Source organism: Ambystoma mexicanum, chromosome 11, assembly GCF_040938575.1.
Source record: "Ambystoma mexicanum isolate Mex_15411 chromosome 11, UKY_AmexF1_1, whole genome shotgun sequence".
NCBI lineage: Eukaryota > Metazoa > Chordata > Amphibia > Caudata > Ambystomatidae > Ambystoma > Ambystoma mexicanum.
The window spans coordinates 734,459,310-734,484,928 of record NC_090934.1 but is presented as its reverse complement, the minus strand read 5'-3'; the positions used below and the strand labels follow the sequence as shown (position 1 = coordinate 734,484,928).

The 25,619-nt window shown below is 44.1% G+C and overlaps 1 protein-coding gene across 5 annotated transcripts in view; it reads left to right on the top strand.

Annotated features, from left to right (window-relative positions):
* Positions 1–25,619, top strand: part of TEAD1 (TEA domain transcription factor 1) — a 791,559-nt gene that overhangs the window by 751,104 nt on the left and 14,836 nt on the right. For all 5 annotated transcript variants that reach the window (XM_069623630.1, XM_069623632.1, XM_069623634.1 and 2 more), the window contains one exon: positions 1,469–1,621. In XM_069623630.1, the coding sequence (XP_069479731.1) occupies positions 1,469–1,621 (153 nt within the window). The remainder of the gene's footprint in view (positions 1–1,468; positions 1,622–25,619) is intronic.

Sequence of the window (25,619 nt, the reverse complement as noted above, 5' to 3'; positions counted from 1 at the left end):
AGGTATTCACTTGTTTCCTGATGACTTTTTGGTTGAGGTTGAGTTCTTGCATGTACCAGGGTGCTGACGGTTTTGGTTAGCATGTGCATTGTTTCAGAAGGACGTGCCGGTCGATGGAGGCTAGGGGGGTGGTGTTGAGTGCTTCCACTGGAGAGTCGAAGTTCAGTTGGGAGTGTTTGGTACATGTGAGGTGGAGGATGGTGAGGTCTTCCGTGATGGCTTCCACCGGGAAGTTTTTGAAGGACCTGACAGTTTGTCTGATGGGTTTATGCTGGGTGTGCTTGACTGGGGCGGCGGGCAGGATGTTGAAAGGCACGGGCAGGTGATCAGACCAGTCAAGCGGGAGAGGAGAGCTGTAGTGGAGGGAAGGCAGTGCAGTGATGATTAGGTCAAGGTTGTTACCTTTCTCATGCGTTGGATCTTTCATGTGCTGTGTGAGGCTGAGGGTGTCGAGAAGGCAGAGGAGAGCTTCCTTCATCGGTTTGGTGCCCTTGTTGCATGGGAGGTTAAGGTCGCCTAGGAAGATGTTGTTGGTGTGCGTGAAGGACATGGTGGTGACCAGGTCGGTGAAATCGCAGATGAAGGTGGTGTGGGGTTTGGGTGGTCTGTAGATGAGATGGAAGGTGGCTGCGTCTGTCTGGAAGAGCAGGAAGTGGCAGGAGAGCACTCTGAAGGAGCCTATGTTGTTGGTGTCAAGTCTGGTGCAGGGCCATGAGGTCTTGTGGATGACTGTGAGGCCTCTGCCTGTCTTGTTCGGCCGGTCTCTGTGTTGGATGCTGTTGCCATCGGGGACAAGGACATCTAGGATGTGGGTGGAGGTGGGTGTCAGCCAGGTCTCGTGATGAAGGTGGCATCAACCTTGTGTATAGTGATGATGTCAGCAGTGTCTGCTGCACGGGTGATAGCTGAGTGGGCATTGGCGAGCTGGTGCTGATGAGCTTGAGGCTGATGTGGGTGAGGTTTCTGCATTGCAGAGTCCATGTCTTAGAGGTGGTGTTCTAGGTGTGTTCTAATGCTGTTTAATAGACATTACCAAACACACAGAGTTAATGTCACATCGGTATATAATTAAGGAACTGGTTGGGTCGGAAGTAAAATGTAGCACCTGGTAACTGTTGGCGTCAAGCCAACCAGTTCTCCTGGGCTATAATTAGGACCTAAAGATTATATTCCTTTTTTAAGCTATTCTAAATAACGACATAACATGAAAGAATTGTTAAAAAAAATATTATGATGTATTACTTTGATTTAACAGAATTGTGGATTTTTATAGCCCATCTGATGTAAGATATTGAAGTTATTTCGATTTTTAGCAAAATGTGTGTGATTGAGCGGTATATGTCCCAAAAAATGTAATAGTAATGCATGCAATCAAATGTCACTTATTAAAATATTAAATTGTAAAGTACAATGAAGGCTGTGTAAAAATGATTTGACTAAAATCTGTCTCGTGTTTCTCTGTTTCCAGACGGAATATGCAAGGTTTGAAAATGGTCGATTTGTATATAGAATAAATCGCTCTCCAATGTGTGAATATATGATCAACTTTATTCACAAACTCAAACATTTACCGGAAAAATACATGATGAACAGTGTTTTGGAAAACTTTACAATTCTGCTGGTAAGGATACTTCTTTTTTGCTAGAGAGATCTAGCTATGTCTCTTTTAAAACATTTACTGTAGGACATAATGCAGATAATGGCCCTCATTACAACCCTGGCGTTAAGGGGTCAACGGCGCCGTAAAAGGTGGCGGCGGCATTAAACCCTTAACGCCTGATTACGAGGTCCCTTTGCGGGTTGGAGACTTTAACGCCTGCTTTTTGCAGGCGTTAAAAACCAACCCGCAAAGGGACCTTGGTGCTAAGTACGGTGACGCAATTTGCGGCACCGTACTTAGCGCCTTCCCCATTTCCATTGAGGCCTATGGGGTAAAAATGGGAATGGGGAAGGGCCATGGCGGCATGGGGAATTACCGCCCCGCCAACCTCGGAATGGGGCGGTAATTCCCTATTCCGCCATGGCGGAGTCGGTAAGTTACCGGCATGGACCATGGTGCTATTAGCACCATGGTCCAACGCCAGGGTCGTAATGAGGGCCAATGTGCTTGAATGTGGGAAGCTCATTGATGGTCTAGTGATATAAACAATCATGATTTATTGGTGCTATCACGGTTAACTTGTAAACTATTCTTTATTATATACTAAAAGTATTCAATTGTTTTACTCTGAGGTGGTGTGTATCCTCACGTAGTTTCTCGAAAAATAAACTGGGTTTAATATATTTACACTAGGAAAATACAATTGATTTTCACAATTGTTCTAAAGGCACCTCCTGTTATGGGCAAGACAAACTATTATAATTATGTTTCTTGGCAGTGGAAGTGGAGGGTATTTATTATACTTAAGTTTTAAGGGACTTTGCAATTTGAAGTCCAAGGGGCATGTCATGGACCATCAAAAGGGTACAAAATAAATTATAAACCCGTAACATCAGAGTGGCTTGAACATGATGATATAAGAGCCACATTCACTCGTATCCTCAGTTGATTAATGACTTTTAGGATAGAAAATATGGTTTACATCAATGTGGCTCTTATTGCAATATTAACACAGTATGGTCTTGCAAAAATGGCGTGGATATGTGTTTGCAACTTTATAAGACAAATCAGTGTAGCAAACGGTTTAAAGCCCTTCAACATTACATTTGGATAATTGATTTGTTATGTAGAATCTCTTTGTCTCGTATATAAAGACATACAGTTGTATTTTGTTATTCTAGGTGGAAAGTAGAACAGCTCTGTCAGAATCAACCAGCATAAGGTGATGCTTTAAACTTTAAGACATCATTAAGAGTAGAATTTATTATAAAACATCTGAAAAATACTTTAACTAAACACACGTGTGTGGCTCTTGTAAGGTATCTTGTGATTAATATTTTAATCCTCAATATAACATCATCATCAATATAACGCAGACTTAAACAATACGATCCCTCTCCACAAGTCTGTGCAGGACACTTGCAGTGTTCTCAAAACTCATTTATCTAAATAAAATTAGAGGTTCAGAGAGTTGGGGACACACAGGAACCTTTTGGGACTCCACAGGTGACTGGTGTAGGTGATGCTGGCGCAGAAGGTGCAAAGACCCTCATTGATCTATTACTAACAAAGGATTTGATCCAGGAGCTAGCTTGGTCTGAGAAGTGTGCGGCAGATGACAGAGTATTTCATGATTCACTAAATCAAATGCCGCAGACAAATCGAGGAGTAAGAGCAAGGTAGATTTCCTTTATCTTTTAGTATCTGAATTTGTGTCTTAAGATTGATAAGCACTGTTTCAGTCCCGTGCCTAGGTCTGAAGCCCAACTGTCTTAGTCCCAGTAAGTTGTTGGTTTCTAGGTAAAGCTGTATCTGGAGGTAAGCTGCATTGATAAAGTTTCCATCTTTCTCCAGGAAAAGGGAATCAAGGTAATTCTGGTGATCATGATTCATCAACATGTTCACGTATAGTTTACACATGGCTATCATCCTTCTTGTACTAAGTCAAATGAGCCCTAATTCACTACAGATGGTTTCCACCGGCACAGCCTGCGATAAACAAGAGTTTCCCTTCAAGGGTACTTAGCCATGCTGTTTTTTTGTGGAGCAGACCTCTAAGCCATATAAGATACTAGGCACAATACAAGCTTTATACAAATGTACCAATCCTTCTACGGAGTACCCTCCTGTCCTTGAGATAAATGATCTTATGGCCATACATTTTGCTAAAACTTTATTCTCGATGTGTTTAGCAAACTTAACTTTATCCATGTTGTTAGTGATAAGCACCCCAAGATAAAGATAACTAGCAACCTCCTCCAGCGTAGTCCTCTGAAATGTCCAATTATATCTCTTTGAACCTCTTCTATTAGCTTTTATGGTCATAATTTTGTGTTCTTCTATATTTATAATTAGACCATGTTCTAAAGCATATTTCTGAAGTGCCATAAGGCTACGCTGTAACCCATTCACTGTCTGATCGAAGATTACAATATCATCAGCATACGACCACCATGCAATTGGATATTGTGATATACAGGGAGGAGGATTACCAATGTTTTGTAGGGCCCTGCCTAAATTAGCCAAATAAGCACTAAACAAGTCCTGTACTAATGTACACCCTTGTTTTAGGCCATAATTACGTTCTATCTCTTTACTGAGTTCTCCTTCTAAATTAGTTCTAATACAGTGCTCCTGTGAAATATAGAATGCGCGTGTGTAAATCCCCCTCTTTCATCTTTTCCCATAAGATAAGTCTGTCCATCATATCGAAATCCTTAGTAAAATCAATTAAATTGATGTATAATGTCTTGTGTTTATTCAATAGAGTATCCCTAGTAAAATATAATAAAAGCCAAAGATTCGCCACTGTGTTAAAACCCTTTCTAAAACCCGATTGTTGTCCCCATAAAATGTTGTCTTCCTCAATCCACTCGTTAATATACCTCAATAATAACTTACTGAAAACCTTAGCACTTGAATCAATCATTGATAGTATTCGATAATTAACCAGGGACTCTCTCATTCCTTTTTTGTATATAGATATCTTCACTGACCTCCTCCATGACATCGGAATCTGGCCTGTGGTCACAATTTTCTGAAATATAACTTACATAATATTAGCCCATAACTTGACATTTGTCTTGTAAAGTGTGTTTGGGATCCCATCTAGCCTGGGGGCTCTTGATGGCTTTAAGTCTAGAATTAACTTTTCAATGTCTTCCACCTGAAATGTAAAGTGCTTCCTATCAATAATTAATATATACTTCTCCACACTCTATGCTAATGTATTTCAATGGTACAGAGTTAAATATAATTTTCAAAAATCTCACTAGTAATTGGGTTAATTTCCCTCATGGACATTTGACAAGAATTGTGTTTATGGAATAAATGCAAACTTCTTTTGCATCTTTACCTTTCAGCACCTTTTACATAATGTTCCATTGTGCTGAGGCTATAATGCCCTTATGCATTTTATGCCAATTCTTAAATGTCATTCTTAAATGTCATTCTTAATCGTGTTACTTGTGTATATATAACAAGCACATTTTCACTTTTACTTTATGTGATTTCTTTCTTTAATTGTTGTTTTTTCCATGCATTTTCACAATCATAAACATTTTTGTGCAATTTATCTGCAATGACAATTCTTTTCCTCTGTTTCATGGATAGATCATTAATTACAGAGCTAGCAATCTTACTAAAATTACTAAAATCTTACTAAAATTCTCCAAAATAGAAAGTTCAGGGTGTTTACTCCCAATCAGCTTATTTATTATTTCAGCACTAGCTTTTTCCAGATTTCTATTGGTACATTTAACATGGTTCCTTCCATTACTAACATCATAGTTTCCTATCCTTCGCTCTCTTAATTCTATGGGATCCTGGCCAGTTAAAAATTCTACCACCACATGGTCACTGAACTTATTGGGTGTCAAAGAAAAAGTATTTATGTCCGTGACGCCAATTTCTGTGGTTACTACAAAATCAATACATTAATAATGTATTTCATTTGTCCAATTAAAAAGCAATCCTGACCGTTCACATTTACCAACAGGAGCAACTGGTATGACTGAAAAAGAAGTAGCCAAGGACTACAATCCACCATTGCCTCTTCCTCCGCTGCACCTTTCGCCCAAATATGTTGCTGATTTTCAAAATAACTATACTCTTGGGACATTGCAACCATCTGTTTTGGAAACCTAGGTCGATTGGGATAATATTTTTGCTATGAATTAATCAAAGTGTCTAGGTATTCGCAATCACCTCCGAATACCTTTGAATTAATCAAAGTGTTTAGGTATTCGCAATATAATTACCTGATCGGTTATATATATATTTACCAATAACACTTCAAATGTCTCTTTATTTTTCACAATTTCCCCGTCAATAGGAAGTACCTGATCTATATAGCTAATGTGGGGGAATTCAGTGGCTTTTACATGTTGTGCTAATGCTGTTATTAATCCTCCAAAAGCACTATCCTTTCCATTTTTTTGTACTTTCCTTTGAAAGGTAGAGAAACCATTCAACATAAGATCTTGAGTTACCCACGTCTCCTGTAACCCCATCATATCCTAGAAGCTTTTGAGATCGATGATTTTGGCTACCTATCAGATCTTTTTGAGCCTGTAAGGAGGCACAGATCGTCTCAACAGTGTCACTCATGACCTTCGCTGATAGAATTTCGTCTGAGATATTTATTTTTATTTTATGGTTAGAGGAACTTTTTCTCTCTTTCTGTATTATCTGTACATATTTTTCCAGACCATATCCCATTTTCAGGAAGCACCTTTCTTGTGTCATAATCAGTTCTGTAATAATGGGGGACACCAAATGAATAACTGACCAATTAGGACCCCATTGTGTCCGAGGAATCTCTACTAATTTCAAGTCTTTGGTTGTAATAATTTGTTATGTGTTGTTTTGATATCTGTTCAAATAGGGGCTTTCTGAGGTGGCATAATAATCAGTTATTTTTATTTTGTATGAAGCCCTCTTCTTGGCTTCAGTGCAGAATAGCTCCAAGTCTAACATTTTATTTTCCCTCAACAGGGGCAAATCGTCAACTGTATTTATCTCTAACCTTTCCTCATTAGCTCTTTTATTTACCTCAGTTCTTAAGGGGATAGCCACTTCATAGTCTTCTTCAGTGTTTTCCACTGAGAGGAAAAAATGATCTCTTATAGTGCTGTTTCCTTTTAAATTCTGTAAAGTAGGCCCATTATTACACTTAACGACGAGACCCGGAATATATCCTTTAGGTTTACATTTATGAGTTACCTCAAACAGTTTGTGGGATATCACCACATCTCTTGTTAGGTGCTATCAATTACATAAACTGACACCATTCTCTTTTGTGTTCAAGCAGATTTTTCCATCATAGTTCAATCATGGACGGAACGGATGAAGTGGACGGAACGGATGAAGTGGATGGAACGGATGAAGTGGATGGAACGGATGAAGTGGATGGATCAAATGCAGCGGATGGATCGAATGGAGCAGACAGATCAGCTGGAATGGCTAGATTGGACGGAGCGGATGGATCAAATGAAACGCAAAGAGCGGATAGAACACATGGAGTGGATGTAACGGATAGTGTAGATGGAACGGATAGAGTGGATGGAATGAATAGAGTAGATGGAACGGATAAAGTGGATGGAACGAATAGAGTGGATGGAACGAATAGAGTGGATGGAACAGATAGACTAGATGAACGGATAGAGTGGATGGAATGGATAGAGTGGATGGAACGAACAGAGAAGATGGAAGGGAGGGTGTCGATGAACGGTTGGAGTGGATGGAACGGAGGAAGTGCATGGATCTGATGGAGTGCTTAGAACAGAAAGAACGGATGGAGTGCATACAACGGAGGGAGTACATAGAATGGACAGAATGCATGGAATGGACGGAGTGCATGGAACGGGTGGAGTGCATGGAACAGACGAAGTGCATGGAATGAACAGAGTGCATAGAACGGGCGGAGTGCATGGAACGGACAGAGTGCATGGAACGGACAGAGTGCATGGAACGGATAGAGTGCATGGAACGGATAGAGCGGGTGGAACGGATGGAGCGGGTGGAACGGATGGAGCGGGTGGAACGGATGAAGCGAGTGGGACGGATGAGGCGCGTGGAACAGATGAAGTAGGTGCAACGGATGAAGTGGGCGGAATGGATGATGTGGGTGGAACGGATGAAGTGGGTGGAACGGATGAACGATTGAAGTGGTTGGAAAGGATGAAGCGGGTGGAACGGATGAAGTGGGTGGAACAGACGAAGCGGGTGGAACGGATGAAATGCGTGGGATGGATGAGCTGCGTGTGATGGATGAGGTGCGTGGAACGGATGAAGTAGGTGGAACGGATGAAGTGGGCGGAACGGATGAAGTGGGCGGAACGGATGAAGTGGGTGGAACGGATGAAGCGGGTGGAACGGATGAAGCCGTTGGATCGGATGAAGCCGTTGGATCGGATGGAGCCGTTGGATCGGATGGAGCCATTGAATCAGATGGAGCAGTTGGATCAGATTGAGCGTCTGGATCAGATGGAGCGGTTGGATCGGACGGAGGGGAAAGAATGCAGGGAGCGGATAGAACGCATCGAGCGGCTAGAATGCATCGAGCGGACAGAGTGGATGGCACGGACAGAGGGGACAGAACAGACTGAGTGGACAGAACAGACTGTGTGGACGGAATCGGACAGAGTGGACGGAATCGGACAGAGTGGACGGAATCGGACAGAGTGGACGGAATGGACAGAGTGGTTGGAACGGACAGAGTGCATGGAACGGATAGAGTGCATGGAGTGCATGGAACGGATAGAGTACATGGAGTGCTTGGAATGGATGGAATGCATGGAACGGATGGAGTGCATGGAATGGGTGGAGTGCATGGAATGGGAGGAGTGCATGGAACGGATGGAGTGCATGGAATGGATACAGTGCATGGAATGATTGAATGCATGGAATGGATGGAACGGATAGAGTGCATGTAGCGGATAGAGTGCATGTAGCGGATAGGGTGCGTGGGACGGAACGGATAGAGTGCATGTAGCGAATGGAGTGCATGGGACAGATGGAGTACGTGGGACGGATGGAGTACGTGGGACGGATGGAGTGCCTGGGACGGATGGAGTGCGTGGGACGGATGGATTGCGGGGGACTATTGGAGTGGGGGGACGATTGGAATGGGTGGGACGGATGAAGTGGATCAATCAAAAGGAATGGGTGGATCGATTGGAATGGACGGATCGAATGGATTGGACGGATCGAAAGAAATGGATGGATCAAAAGGAATGGTTGGATCGGACTGAGTGGATGGACCAAATGGAAAGCATGGAGCGGATGGAACGCATAGAGTAGATGGGACGGACGGAGTGGATTGAATGGACGGAGTGATTGGAATGGACGGAGTGGATGGATAGAACGGATAGAATAAATGGTTCAGATGTGTGCCCGATCTCCTGCTCCTTACTGAAAACCACCAAATCTCATCACCACGCATACTCTCTCCTATACACCACCACACATCTAGAACACAGCGATACTATGACACATTCGGTATAGCTCTTCTCATACGAACACCCGCCACATACTCCACATCATCAACCTAATTAAACACAGCTGGCTCAACACACCTGCTAGCCTATGCATCTCCTCAGGCCTAGCTCAGCCACAAATCAATCTGGGTATCAACCAACCAAAATGAACACATATTCCTGATCTCCCAACCACCACACGTACCGCTAAGAAGCAGCTATCATGCAAGTGCCTCACCAGCTGCACACACATCCGGTGCACCCAAGTACTTTATGACTCTCTCTCTCTACTGACTTGAATTACGGTTCCCGAGGGCGTTCAACCTACCAGCACCTTGAGATCATACCAATGATACATAAGGCGATATATAAATGCAAAGTAACCTAACATAACATATGTGCCACATTAGAAAGAGGCAGTGCATAATTTTGGTATCAGTTTGCTTTAAGGTATTTGTTTTTGGCCCTTGAATCCCTAATCTCTGATATTTAAATGTGTGGGATATAGCAATAGAATTTGACTGAGGAAGTGACAGACACATATGTTATCTGCATATCCTCATACCAAGCCCAAAATCATGCCGTAAAAAACATTCAAACCCCTAACATCCAAGCACAGTAATTTGAAAACCTAGTGAAATAACACAAGTTAAAATGCACAAAACTCACTAACTACCATTTCAATTAAAAGACAGCTCAGTTTCTTAGTTATATCCCTTGAAATATGCTAGTCATAGATGTTATGAATGGCCGGCTAGACATGGGTATTCATAAATATGTCTTCCAGATGAAAACAGACAATTTAAATGCACCAAATGTCTTCTTCTACAAAGAAAGACACTGAACCAGGAGGATAATTCCTATAGAATTCTGTAAATGTGTATCATTTTAGGGAATTTACCAAATCCCAACCTGGAGTATTCAAATTCTAAAGACGTTGTAAAGCAAAAATAGACAGCTATCGGTAAGTGAACAACTGGATGTCTGAATTTGTAAATCCATATTAGACTCGCATGTTTTACATAGGCTGTCATCCAGTGGTATGTCTGGAATATTGCAATTTATTTACTACCAAAGTAAAAGTGAATCGACAGAGGTGTTACTGTCACACCAACCCCTACCTTACATGTGCAGGCGTCCATGATGCGCACCCTTCGCCATCCTCAGATGTTTATTTTTCCCGCCATCAGATGGTCATTAACTGAAGGTGGAGACTGCAAACTTCGAATAATATTCTCCATTGCTGAAAAGGTACTGATTACCGCGATCGGACTTTAACATACAACTCTGACTGACATCGGCTGCTGCCCTGTGAACAAAAGGGACAGCTTGGGAGTAGGGGTTTTCTCTCACAATGTCAAGATATCTGCATTTCTTTCTTCTCGTTAGTGCACTTCTTAGCTCCCCTAGCTTGCTCTCCTTTTATGGAGAAAGCACAATTTAAATGTTTCCCTTTCTGTAACTCGAAGGATTCTTGAAAGTCTAGCCATAAGATGTGTAACCACTGCTTTCCAAAGTACCATGTCAAAAACACATTCTCAGTGTGTAAAATATTTAATCCTATAACAATAAAGGACCGAATAGATAATTGTTGGGCAGCATACGCTATGGAGGCAGAGGACTGAGAAGTCTTAAGCCTCCTATGGGGTTGCTGAGCTGAGTTTTAGCAGCGCAGGGAAGAGCACATTTCTGACTCTTAGCTACCCTTAGATGAAGGTACCATTGGGCCACCCTTTCAGTCAGCCCTTAGCTCCAGTGGGCCCGCTAGAAGCCAGCCCAAAGTTGTATCACATCCTCACATAAAATCCCCATCAAAGACTAATTCAGACAGCTGCAGATTCCGACACTAGTCACGCTAACCACTATCTAAAGCTATGAAGTTTAATTCATGATTTGTGCCGTATCGATGCGCTTGCCCTATTTAGGTAAGCCTCGAGTTTCTTGTCTCATGAAATAAAACAATGGTAATGATAGTTGGCCCTCATGTGTGAGCTTGTGTGTTGCCGATATGTGTTTTAACCTATCCGGTCTTTCTCAAGGCAACAAATAGTCTTAGCGAGAGAACAGTAGATACAGTGTACAATTGATCTATGTACATTAGTATGTTACAACAGTAAACAATAGGCGTAATCCACTGCAGGAGAAATATATCATACAAAATTAAATAAGCATCCATTATTTTGAAAAAGCACAATGTAAATAATTTCTCCGCCCATTTTCGAGTTTAAAAAAATAACTGTAATCCACTAGATGTGGGCTTATACATAGCATGTGAATCTAAGCAATTACAAGCACCATAAATACGATTACTGTGAGTAATGTATTCCATGTATTCCATACAGGTGGAAGAGATACCAAATAGTCAAGAGAAGGGAAACATGGGGCAGGCCAAGGGGAGATTTGGAAAAAGAAAAGAAAGAAGAGCATTAAGAAGCTAATCGTCAATTCAGAAATTACAAATAAATATTTGCGTGATCCCTTTTAGTGGTTACCCATTATGGAGTAAGGAGTAAGGACTAGGTATGAAAACATTCTCTGTATGATAAATTCTGTTAAATCGACCTACAATATTCATTTTCTATATATCTTCCTGTTAACATCTTCATTCACATTTAACACCACGTGTCATGATCCCCAGACATAATACTATCATGGAGTGTTGATAATTAGTCCACTGTTGGTCTATTCACTCTGATTTAGCTGTCCAAAGTAGCCTGTCGATTTTGGAACCTATCATATTCTCAGGACATTACTTGTACAAGTGCCTCGCAGCGAGAGTATAAGAGTTTCTAGTGAAGATTGAAATAGCGGTGTCTGCCCCATAAGTGAGATCACTTACCCTTCGCTTAATAATGGAGCTACCAAGTTGCTTGCTCATCGGGCGATGAAGTAAATGCAAATCCGTGCTCACTGGTTATAAGGATACAGGATGTTTGATTAAGCACAGGTGCTGGTGAGAGATCCGTGATGAAGATAAGAAATATAGGAAGAGATCCATGTATAAGCAAATCTATAGTTGTAAGTGTCGCCCGGATAACTCACCTCAAGAATAAATGGTGAGGTGGTCTCAGTTGGAGCAGGTGTTAGCTGTTATTGTTCCGATGTGGTCCTTATTTCTTAACAAGTGTTTCCTGCTGGAGCAAGAGGAGAGTAGGGATGGTACCCGTGTCTGCCTTTGAGTGTGTTGGGATGTGAATAAGTTTGAAACTGAGCGTAAAAATGGGCTCAGTTTTCCTGATAAGGTTTCAGAATAAAAATCCTTCTGGAGTGCCACCTGGATTAGGGGCCTCTGCCTGCATCTGGCGTCTGTGTGGAGCCGAGCTCGCCCTCCATTTTGGGAGCGGTTTTTATGCGAAGAATGTCGCAAAAGGTAAACAAACACATGTCGTACCTGCTCCCCAAGTATTGTGAACACTAATCCATCTGGAATCCTCGGGTCAGGTTTACACTTCACGTCAAAGCTAGTTTTGGAATGAGACGCGGCACAAATACCAAAATCATTACATATGTTTGAAGCCGCAATTTTGTAAAAAGTGAGCTGGTGTGTGTGGATGTGTTCGTTTGGAGGTGCGTGCAAAGGAAATTTGATGGCGCATGTGGTATCATGGGTCTCACCGTATTGCATATCATGACTGTGATCTGATGGTCCTAAATAAAATGTTAGACGTCAATAACTATTACTGTGCAGATTGGTCCTATGGGCACGGGAAATGAAATGTCTATTCCTGTATTAGCGTGCTGAAAATCTAGTGAGTTACATATCTCTCCGATTGGTAGTTAGATTTAAAAACCAGTAAAGATTGGTAAAGTGCCTGTTAATATGCGCATTAATGGAGTGTAATCACATGTTGGTTTCATTGTTCTATCAGGAGCTTAAATAGCTCTGAAAGTTAACCATTCATGAAAAATGCGTACCAGTTGTGTGAGTCTGGAGAGTGTGGTGAACAACTGGTAGAACTCATTCTCAGACACTTTTGCTGTGAGGCACTGTGGAAATTAAATTCTCTTTCATCAATGAATAAGTGTTCAATTTGGTGAGTGTTAAATGCATAGTGGTTGAGGGTGGTCAGGACATCGCCTAGGGCTCAGACTCCTTAGCAGTGTGTACTATTTGTGCCGTCTCTTTGCATCCTCAACCCTCATAATTAGACAGTACTATGGTCTTAAACAAAAAACTGCAATACTGATTGAGTAGCTCTGTGATTTTATGGGATTGGATGGTACGGCATCAACCCCCTTTTGCTTTCAGAGCTAGATCATTGTGACAGGCTTTAGTGCAATATCTGCTGGATAAAGTCAGTTTGCCTCATGGGGCTAATCACGTATGTTATAATTTTGGTCTTTGCGCAGCATCTCATTACAAAACTAGCTTTGACGTGAAGTGTATACCTGACCTGAGGACTCCAGACACACTAACATTTTGATTATTTCAAGGGCCTTGGGTCTAGTCACCCTAAGTTTCCCAGGGTCATCCAGACATGGACCCTTTGCTCACTGTGCTCAGAGAGGCACAGCTCCACCTCACTGATGATGCCCAACAAGGCGGAAACACGTGTATGGGGTTGCTGTTGGTACTCTTGTTCAGAACGGGATTGCCATAGCATTTCAATGCTGGACTGCCCATGTGGGCGGGGCAAAGACTGATATGCAAATGGATATTTCCCATCTGTGAAGGTACAGTGAGCTAAAGTGTGACTGCAGATTCTCGAGTGGGTACCTTCCCAAAGAGCAGGTTAATGGGCCGTGTTCGTGCTCGCAGGGGGGTGCCAATGAATATATTTTGAGTACATATGAAGACCCACAATGCATACAAATCAGAGGCACATACATGGAAACTAAAGTAAGGAAGAAAGAAACAACAGCATCAGAAAATGTCAATAACATTAAAGTTCATCTTCATGTATACAAATGAATTATGTGTTTGAGGCTTGCTTATTGCCCTGTATATGTGCACCCTGAGCTGAGACCAAACCCTAAGGAAAGTACTTTAAGAACATAAGACAAGGTTAACGCCTCGATATATAGCACCTTTTGAATTTTCATATTCTGACCGTTAGTGAACAAAACACCTGGCCTAGATATGTCAGTGAACAAAAACAAGTGGCCTAGATATGTGACGTCATCAACGACATTTGTGATTTCATCTTTGATGTCCTGGTGTTCGTCTTAGCAGTGCACGGTGGTGGCGCAAGTTATGGTTGCTTAGCTTACCATAACTGGGGAATTTCAGGTTTTTTTCCCGGTTTTACTTGTAACCATAACAACCCTTTAACAAAGTTTCTCAATGAATTTCATAGGTTTTTATCAGTGCAACTTAACCATAATGTCCCTTTAACAAAGTTTTTTCATATATATGTATATTACAGGGCCTGTGGCAGCGGCCCTATAGTTATGGTTAAGTGGTTAAGTTGCTCAACCTATAGGAAGAGCACTTTCTGGGCAGCTTATAACTTCACCTCCCTCTATCCCCCCTGAACGAATCCTCACAAAAGTTTGGAAAAACAGTATATGGCCCCTTCAGATTGATCCTGCAGAGTTTGGTGAGGGCAATGGGGGCAAAGTTATAGGGGGGGTCCCAAAATGTGTGGATTTTCCCATAGATGAAATGGAAAACAATGTTGCTCACGTCTATAGCCCAAACCGCTAGATGGATTTTCAGGAAAAGCATGTTTTTGTAAATTTGGTGAAAATCCGTCCAGTAGTTTTATTTTAAAATGACCCAAAAGTAAGTAAAAAAAAATATTGACATCTGGGTTCGATCCGCAGACTCACTTGTCTGTTCGGTCTGTGAACGGGCCTCTGATTGGTTTAGAGGTCGACGTGTTGTCCGCAGACATCGGACTTGCCTGCTAATTGGTCAATACAAAAGGTGAGGTACGTCAGATTTTTTGATACGCCCGCCATGTTGGTTTCACGGACAGGTTCCGGAGTCCGTGAACATCACTGTAAAAACATATTAAAAAACACAACATTGCACTTGTCAAACTAATGAAACAATCTCTGGGGAGGTGAGGAGTGAAGAGGATGGGATTGAATATGGCCTTAAAAAGCCAAAAAACAGGTGTTTATTTTCTACTCCGATGTCCGCAAACAGTCGGGGGCAGTCCTGTGATGTTTGCGAACACCTGGGATGTTCGGTGGCATCGATGCCTATTTCTGCATTATAGGTTTGGTGAAAAGAAGTTTGTGGATGGCTTATAACTTTTGCACCACTCAATGAAACTGCATGAAATCTTGGAATTTCATTCTGGACCTGATTCTAAATGGTTTTAAAAAGTGTGGTGCTGTTTTGCCAAGTGGGATCAAAATTAGATTGGGGTGCCAAAATATGGTAAAGGCTTATAAATGTGGTGCCATTTGACGAATCTGCACAAAAGTTTGCAAAAAGATTTTAGATCTAGATATAAATTTTTTTGCACATTTTGCTAGGATTCTGTCAAGAGGGGGCTAAATTAGAGGGGGGTCTCAATATTTTTAGATGTCTTATATCTTTGTTGCCGTTTGACGACTGTTGACACATGTTTTCAGAAAGATTAGAGACCCAACCTTGAATGTTTGTGCAAAGTCTGAATGGATTTTGTCAAGTGGGGGCTATGCAATATGACTATAGTATGTATATACATTTTCACATTTTTGAAAAAAAAGAACATGGCCGGGTTCCAGCAAACTCATGAAAGGAGCATTGGTAAGGACCTGAAAGCATGGTTTTGCAAATGTGTCTGTGTTTTAATGTCATAATGTAGGTACAAAAAATAGTGATAGCCCTTTGGTTACTGAGGTACAGCCTGTGGTCATGGGCAGTGGCCAGATTGTTCGGGTCATGGCATAAGGGGATAGGTATGAAAGGGAAGTAAAATGGTCCTCATGCTAATATGGTCATAGGGTTCTCTCTTCACCTTCTGCAGGCTGCAATGGAAAAGGAAGAGGGGCTCTATATGGAGCCCGCCTTCCCTTCCCATGGTGGCCATCTTGGAAAAGGATTTTCCTTCGTAAAGTGGGACGCCGCGCGCGTCCAGGTGTAGGAAGACATTTTTTTTTATGCACCCCTGGTTACCATTTTGGCAAACCGGGGTGCTAAGGGCATTCATCCCCCATTGCACGGGCTGGAAAGGGGGATAACGGTCCAGAGCCCTTGTTATCCTGGCTCGCTTTGCTTGGGCCAATAACTTGGGCTGGTGGGCCGTTATTCCAGTTCCATTCCCTAGAAAGGCTGATGAACACCACATTATTCCCATCAGCATAACACAAAATGCTAATGGAAATGTTGGAAAATCTTATAGAGTCTATGTAGTTTACTTAGAAATGTAAAGTAGATGGAGTCTATAAAATGTTATATTAGTTCTATTTTTTAACTGTGAGAGGTGGTTCCTAAAGGATACTTTTTTATGCTGTTTTTTATGCAGGACATATGGTGGGGAGGGAAATGAGGGAAGGGGCACCAAGCACTAATATGGAGGGGCAGGTGGGCAGGGGAAGATGTTGAGCGTGCGTTACATCTAAGGTAGGTGGCAATGTTTCTCATGCTCCTTGATTTCAGCTTGAAAAGCACTTCCAAACTGCTCCCCCCTGCAGAGTGGTGTGTTGCAGTATATACAGAGGACTGTTGTCTTCGAAGGATATGGATCAACAGCCTCTTTTATTTCTCGCAAGGTAGCTGGTGGGGTTTTGTGTCCCACAGGACACATCCTGTACCACCCTCTCTTCCTCTACCTCCTCTTCCTCCTCCTCTACCACTCCTGCCACGTCCGAGGCAATCTCTCCTCCTCCTTTCTGCTCCTTTCCCCTGTTCACCCCTGGTTATGATTCTAGACAAGTCTGATCTATGAAAGTCTCATCAAAGCAGGTTCTTCCCTGCTCATCCAGAAAAATGCCCTCTTGTCCACTGCATCACTACTTTCTGCTCCAATTTTCAATGGTATGCGGATGACACTCAGCTCTCTTTCAGGCTCCCCTTAGCCACCTCTACTTCCTCTCTCATACCAGGCTGTCTGGCCTCAATTCAGGAATGGTGTGCCGCCAATGATCTCTGCCTTACTGCTAGTAAGACTGAGATCCTCCTCATTGGGACACCCGCTCCCTACTTTCCTCTCTCTCTCAGGCTGTACACTCTGGGCCCTCTTCCTGCTCCTTCCTGTGAGGCTAAGAACCTCAGTGTCATCATCGACTCCACCCTCTCCTTCTCTCCTCACATCTCTGACGTCTCTAAGAAGTCAAACTATCAGCTGCACCTCCTCAGCTGTATTCTTCCTTTTCTCACTTTACCCCAGAAGCTCACTGTCTGCAGAGCTCTGGTCCTCTCTAGGCTTGAGTATTGCAACAGCCTATTTCTAAATCTTCCTGCCTCTAATCTTCGACCTTTACAACTTATCCAGAATAGGACTGCAAAACTTGTCCTTGGCCTCAAGCCCAGGGATCGTATCTCTCCAGCTCTGAAATCTCTTCACTGGCTTCCTGTGTCTGCAAGGATCAACTATAAGACCCTCAACATTGTCCACAAGCTGTCTGTGGTCTGGGACCACTCTACTTCCAACTATCTCTTCCAAAACATCTTCCTTCTCGAGCTCTGCGCTCATCCACCTCTAACTCTCTGAGGGTCAGACACTTCTCCAAGCAGAGAGTTGGGGCAGATCTATCTCCTCGGCTGGGGCTTCCCTCTGGAACAGCCTCCCTGCCTTTCTCAAACATGAGCAGAACCACCTCCGGTTCCAGAAGCAACTCAAGACCTTCCTTTTTGCTTCCTCTTTCTCTCTTCCTCTCCCCTGCTGATGCACCTGACTGCTCCGCGCACTGGTCACCTGGTCACCCTCTGAACTCAGGCCCAGGCTCCTGCATGTCCAGTTGCCCTTGCACTGCCTGCGGGCTCCCCAGCACTTACAGGTCTTTATCTGCAACCCTACAGTCCCTTCTCTCTGCACTTATGGCTGGACTTGTGAGTTAAATGCACTTCCCCTCCCCCCCGCACTTCTCCCCTTCCGTCTTCCCCGCACTTGCACGATCTGAATGACACAAGGCCTAGTAAGATTGTTATTTTGTCCTCCCTTTTTCCCCCTCCTTGTTTTTTCGCGACTAGAAACACTTGTGTACAGGCGCATTATAAATGCCACATCATGTCATATCATATCACAGAAGTAGGCTGAGTGGTTACAGTATTGGTTGTGGAAGATGAAGTGGAGGAAGACAGCCTACTATTTGCTAAGAAAGGAGCAGCCTTTCTGAGAGCATTGCAGTGGTTGGATTAGATGTTCAGCTGCATGGAGGGGGTCCCGTAGGAGTACTGTCCAGATAGTCCACGACTGAGTTCACTCAGTGCATTTCACTTTTGTAGCTTTAGCCTTTGGTACATTCCCAACAGTGGTATGCCACACACATGATTCTCTCTTGGTGCTAGAAGTTGATCCTTCCTCTACCTCATCTTCTTGGTTCTCTTCATTGTCTTTGGAAGTACAGCACTTTTTTTTTGCTGTGTAGGTTCTCCGGATGCTGGTTGTGGTGGCTCTTGGGAGGAGGGATGTCAATAGCTGATGCCATTTTTAAGATAAAAGTTTTGGTAATATTCTTCCAAGTATGTGCTATGTACAGGATTGTTAATGGATAATGAGTAAGTATAAGTGTAGGAGCTGTGCAAGGGGTAAATTTTGAGCTTGAAAGTTCCTGGATCAGAAGAAAGTGCAGTTCCAAACTGTCCACAAAGCTCGGACCCAATCGCGAACTGCAGATGCGTTCTTTAACACGTTAACATGCTGTGCACCTGCGGTCGCGTGACACTGTCTGGAAAGTCTGTGATGACGTCAGACGTTCGCGAACGTCGACAGACACTAAAACAGTTGGAAAAGTTGCAAAAAGTGTATAGAACTGTTAAAGTTCTATAGTGGAAAAGGCAGAGTTTTATGGTGAAACATTGTAAATTGGACACAAATGTTGCAATATTGGGGTAAGTATGATATTAGTAAGTTGTAGGAAATTAGCATGCACTGGTAAAAACCCATCAAATTCACTGAAAAAACATTGTTAAAGGTACGTTATACTTAAGTTGCACTAATAAAAACCTATGAAATTCACTGGAAAAACAATGTTAAAGGAACGTTATAGCTACAAGTAAAACCAAGAAAAAAAACAGAAGTTCACCAGTTATGGTAAGCTAAGCAACCAGAAATCGTGTTACCACTGTGCAAAGATGACATCATCTCGCCAGATGTTTTGAATTATTACTACAATTAACCCTCACCATTGACTGGGCTGCCTAGTGCTGATGGGAGTTGTAGAGCAAAGCATTTGAAAAGCTGAAGGTTGCTGACCCCTGCTTTAATAAATTGTATCCTTCATAAGAACACAGGTTAACTGGCCATATCCTAAAATGCCTTCATAAAAAGCGTAATTTAAAAAAAAAAATGTAGAAGAGCAGTGCTTTGCTTCTAGTCAATAGTGTCCCACATGAGTATTCCCATGGTGCATTAGCTCCGCATCTCCTGTATTTTATTCCTGCAGTGGTCAACTTGTTTGATGCAGTACCAGACTATAGTGCATTGGCTGGATGGTATCTGGTGAACTTCAGGGAGTTCTAAGCGGTGTTCGTGTTCTATGGTTTTCTTCCTGTGATGCCTAGAATGTCTTTCTCAATGCAGGATTAGATATACAGTCAACGCAGAGTTTTTAAGACACTTACCTGGTCATAGTTTGCACAACCCAAAGATACGGCAAGCTATTGTGTTTTGAAAAGCCTACAGTCATGTATTCCCTTTTTAGGGAAGGACCTTTTAGTTAATCTCCAATGCTAGTAGTCTTGTGAAGTAGATTCACAGTAAAATGACATCTGCTTATGATGTATATGATGTGTTGGATTAAAGATAGCTCCTTATCGGCTCCTAGGTTTTTACTTTTCACAACTGTGTGGGGTCTGAACTGAGTTTGCTAGGTCAGAAGCTGGGAATAGGTGCGTCGACGGTCACCTTACAAAGTAGGATTTCTGCCTTTCCTAGGTTTAGAAGGAGTAGGTTATTTGACATCCATTCTTGTGTGGCAATCTGGCAACTGACAATTTTTGTCAGAATGGCAGCCTCTTCGTTGTCTAGATAAAAGCTCAGCTAAGTATCATAGGCAAAAATGTTGAAGGCCAGAACAGAATGACTGAGAACGTCTGTTAGAGAGAGGCAACATTTTTTAAACGGCCATGGTGAGAAGTAGGAGTCTTGTGGAATGCCACATTAAAAAAATATTTTGTAAATTAATTGCCCAATTTTGTTCTCACTGATCTCTCATTAAGAAGTGATGTATTCTGTTGTAATTTAGTGCCCTCAATACCCATGTGCATCTTCTGGCTTGATAGTTGGGTTAAATGTTCGACTATGTCATATGCTGCAGTAAGGTTCAGGAGAAAGATTTCCGTAGGTCTGTTTCCCTCAAGGTTAATTAGGATAGAAGAGCTGTCACTGTACCTCTGGTCAGAAATGTGTTCGTTAATCATGGAGTAAAGTATTTTCCTTGCAGTATTCTTGTAGCTGTTTTGGTGCAGTCCTTTCAATCAATTTCTTTTCAAAAAGAAGGGTGGAGGTGGGTTTGTAATTTGCAGGATTCGTCAAGCCTACATCTAATTTCTTTAGAAGCAATGGGGTGATGGACAATTAGATAAGGGCCAGTGATGTGTTAAATAAGACACTGACGGATGTTGCCAAGGTGGTCATGAGAGCTTGTGTCAAATGGGCATAGCATGGCTCGGCTTGATTTTGCTGGCACCTTTTCGATGAGTTGGTCTGAAAGAAGACTTAGTAGCCGATTCATGGAATTAATGTGCGCTGAAATTTTCGGCGCAAGCGTGCGAAAGCATGCGAACCGCAGTGCAAGTGCGAAAATAGCAGCGAAACCCGCGCACAGCGATTCATGGAAGTCCGTGTGCATGTCAATCCCTGGATGTGTGCTAAAATTCTGCATGGCGCACGCTGGCGCACACGTCTCCAAACAGCGTGCGCTAAGCGCATAGCGAGTGCACACATAGCGCAGCACACACAACAAAAGTAGGCGGAACAGGGGGCAGAACACGCGGAATGGGGAACAACGCATGAAAATGTGGGCGTCACGGGGGAAGTTCCGGAGGCAAATGCGCAGAACGCCCACACGCGTGTCTACAACACATATTCATGGAATGGAACAGGGCTAATGCGTCCACCAAAAAAGACGCGCTAATCCGGAAACAAGTACGCCAGCAGGAAGCAGGCGTACGTGGACCCGCACAACAACAAACAAGCTCAGACGCCAAGATGAATATACCATTCCTAGCAGCAGTGGTCGTGGGATACCGTAGGAGGTGGAGGAGGATAGTCAGGCCCAGAATTTTTACACCCAGAACCAGCCTTTTTTGGGATGCCTGATGACCAAGTGTATGGGAGGTACAGGTTTCCACCTCACATAATACTCGACCTGGTGAGTGAGTGGTAGGATGACCTCACATCACCCACCCTGTGCTCCCAAGCACTCAGCCCCCTGGAGAAGGTCCTCAATGTACTGCACTTCTTGGCCACTGGATCATTTCAGCGGACAAGTGCTATAGTGGGGGCGGGGGGTGTCAAAGGCCACGCAGTCACGCTGCCTACACCAGGTGTTGGCCATCATGACAGCACGCCCATCAGTCCGCAGGCACATATACCTGCCCAGAACACCTGCAGAAAGGCAGGCTGCCGTCCAGGATTTCTATGGGGTTGCACAATTCCCCAAAGTGCTAGGTGCCATTGACTGCACCCATGTGGCTCTACGTCCCCCCAGGGCATCTGAGCACATCTATAGAAACCGCAAGCACTAGCATTCCATCAACGTGCAGGTAGTATGTGATGCCAAGGGAATCATCACCTCAGTATATGCCAACTATCCAGGGTCCACCCACGACAGTTTCATTTACAGAATGTCAACCCTAAACCGGGACCTAGAAGCTGGGTGGCATGGCGATACATGGCTGCTTGGTGACTATAAATGCCACTGCACATGTCAGATACTGAGTAATGTCACAACCCCACTAATGATACCCATCACCACCTCCCCAGGGGACAGTGCCTACCCTCTGAGCACCCACATGATGATGCCAATTTGGAACCCCAACACGCCACCCGAGGTAAGATACAACACAGCCCATATTGCAACCTGGGGCATAGTGGAGCGCACATTCGGAGTGCTCAAGTCACGCTTTCGCTCCCTTGACCGCTCTGGTGGGTAGCTGTTATATGCTCCCCCAGTAGTGTGCAGGATCATAGTGGCAGCATGTGCCCTGCACAATGTTGCCACACGCCGGGGCCTGCCGGTGGACATGGTGGTGCCCCACATCCCCAACCACATGCACGCCCGCTGCGCATTGGAGGAGAAAGGGCACGTGGTGATGCAGCCTGTACGCAGCTGGTGGCTAATTACTTCACCTAAAATCACACCCCTGTGGAGTGCACACAGCCCTGGCACATATCAGCTGACAATCAATGATGATGACATAAGGGACACTCAACTGTCACAACCATACCATCCTGAGATTGGTCACCTGGAAGTGTTACATTGTGTGCATCCCTACCTACCCAAACACCACCAATGCTGTGTCATCAAAAGACATACATCTATGCTGCGAAATTCATTACCCCCTTGCTAAATACAACATGAGAACAGCGCCATGTCACCCAACCCCTCCCCAGCTCCACGACCAAACACACCATTGCATGTCATGCAATGTGAAAGCAAACAAAGCAATGCACAAGACCTGACACAAGTGTCACAAAGTACACTGTCCCTAATGGAAACTGCCCACACACAATATGCTCCCAGTAATGTATAACTAACAGCACACATTACCAAATACTTACCACCAACACAATGCTGCAACACACCATGGAAAAATGCAAAAACATGACAGTACTAAGTTCAAGTAGTGGTAGTCTTACAACCTGAATACGCCAGCACATCGACCCCTTACAACTGTAGAGTGTTGCTGCCACCCAAATGTCTCAGTGTACTGCATACAACATGAACTGCATCTGCAAAGTAGACGGCCTTGTGAAGACATGAGGAAGGAACCTGCAGATTAGGAGGAAGGCATGGATGCACAAGCACATATCAATACACCATGCAGTGTACAATATAACAATATCCACTAGGGATGTCTACACAGTATTGACTACAGACTGCCAACACAGCTCATGGGATCCCAACGTCACTGTGTAATTCACTGTCACTTGGTCACACCCTTTGCAAGCCCATGAAAACGGGAAGCAGGAGGGGTGTGTGTCTCATGAACCCAAGCATCTAACCCAAACTCAGGACAAGCCTGCATGTGCCCAGCCGGAATACAGTGGATGCCCACGGGAGCCACACAAGGCAACATACTGTAAAAAAAAAAAATCAAAAATCAAAAATGGCCATGTGGGGGGTCAGGAGGGGTGGGGGAGGCCACCCAGGGGGTTCGAGGACAGGATGCACACCAACACCCACCTGCGTGGATGTTGCGAGGAAAAAAAACCTCCTTGGGCTCATGGCCTGCACGGAGATGCCATTGTGGGAGAACTGCTGTCGCTCTGCTCATCCTCTGCTGCTGCATCAGGAGGCGATGGCACTATGGGAGGCAGCCCATGCAAAGCCCTGGTATGGTCCTCCATGGCAGCAAGCATGCGGTCTGATTCTGGAGGATTAAAGTGCGGCGATCCCCATGCAGCACATCACGGGTTGCCTGCATTTCTGCATGCATGGCCTCGCGTGATGCCCGGATCTCCTCACGTGTTGCATGCAGCTCAGCTGAGAGCGAACGTGTGAGCTGCTCCAGCTGCTGTTCTGCCCTAACATTTCGGGAAGCCTCAAGTTCAAGCAGACTCTGCCTGAGGTTATGGAGTTCTACCCTCAGGGCTTCCCTGTGGCCCTGGGACTCTATTGATATGGATTCGCGCAGAGTCTCCAGTGCCGCCCCTTGTGTCCCCGTTGGACGCCAACATGTCTTCCCTGTGTGATTGGCAAATGGAGTCTGTTGCCTGCTGTTGTTGCTCCATCTGCCTTTCAGGGGGGATAATGGAACTGGCCACCCTCTCCATTGCCTGAGCCATCATTTCTACTGATGCTGCCTGTTGGGTTGCCATACCGTACATGGAGTTTTCTCATACAGTATTGCCTGGTGGCGCACGGCCACCGCATCGACGGGCACCACACCTGTTTGGGGCAAGGCAATCTGCACCTTGCTGTGCTGGCACTGCCTGAGGCTGCAGGACTGCATTCCCCCTCTGATCTGCTGGCCCAAGAACTTGATCAGATGCTGTAGAGTGTGACCCTGCATCCGTAACCACCAAAGGCAGACTTACCAACACTGACATCCCCATAGAGGGTTCTACCCCTGGTGCAGGTGGGTTGGACAGAACAGAATCCCTGCCAGAAACACTTACCTGCGACGGCACATTAGTCTCATCATCCGACTCAGCAGCTGAATAGAGGTCTGGGGAGGTGCACCCAGAGGCACCCCTGGACAGTATGGTCTGCAGTAACATTGGGTTTTCACCCACCACCACACCACGTCCCCCACTGGTGCCCGGTCGTGCCTGAGATTCCTCCTGGGTCTGCACCATCTCCTCAACAGCACCAAATGTGTCATCACCTGCAAAAACATGAAAGACAACAAATGGAAACATGCATGAGCACCATAGCACGCACATAGGCTGTGACAAGCCAGAGATCCAGTACATGATTTACACATGTCCCAAATGACTATAACCCTCCCATGCATGCACTGTCAAAGAGTTGGAGTCAAAAAGGCAGACACTGGGGAGAGCAAGATGGAAATGCAACACATTTGCAGCATGTTGGGTAGCACTGGCATCACACATCAGTCTGTGAGTTGCATGTCCAATACACATACATGACACATGCCACCACACAGATGTCATGTAGCATAGCCACGGTAAATTACAAAACTACAGCAATATGTCAGTGAATGAGTACTGTCACACATCCATGTCACATCGACATGATGCGAAGATTGATGCTGAATAGTGTTGCAAAATATGCATGTGCTACACACTGAAACACATCCAGTGTCCAATAACACAGTCATTGTGGGCTGATCAATGGTTGGCCACTTTAACATTACAGGAAACATCTGTCATCTTCCACATGCAAACAGGCCCTAATAAAAAATGTCTGGAGCCCAATACTCCATCGGCCTGAATGGTGTAATCATTAACATAGCCAGGTAAAAGTAGTGGCCCAGTGTGGGCTGTAAACAATGACCGAAGCATATCACATATGTTGCAATAGGGCAGAATAATGCATACTAAAAATGGGAGAGTGGAAACAATCAGCCTGAATGAACACTTACAAAATCTGACCAATGTAGTTGCAAGATGACAGTTCAAGGTAAGGTGCACTAATCTGGGCGTAATTGGAACTATGGGGAGAAGGGATACAGTCATACCCAAATCCAAGGCACGTGAATGTATGGCAGGAAGCAAATGGGTGACCCATAACACTCAGGAGTACACACCCTCACCTGGCACTCAATCAGAACCTGTCACCCAAACATACACATGGATTACACACGCATG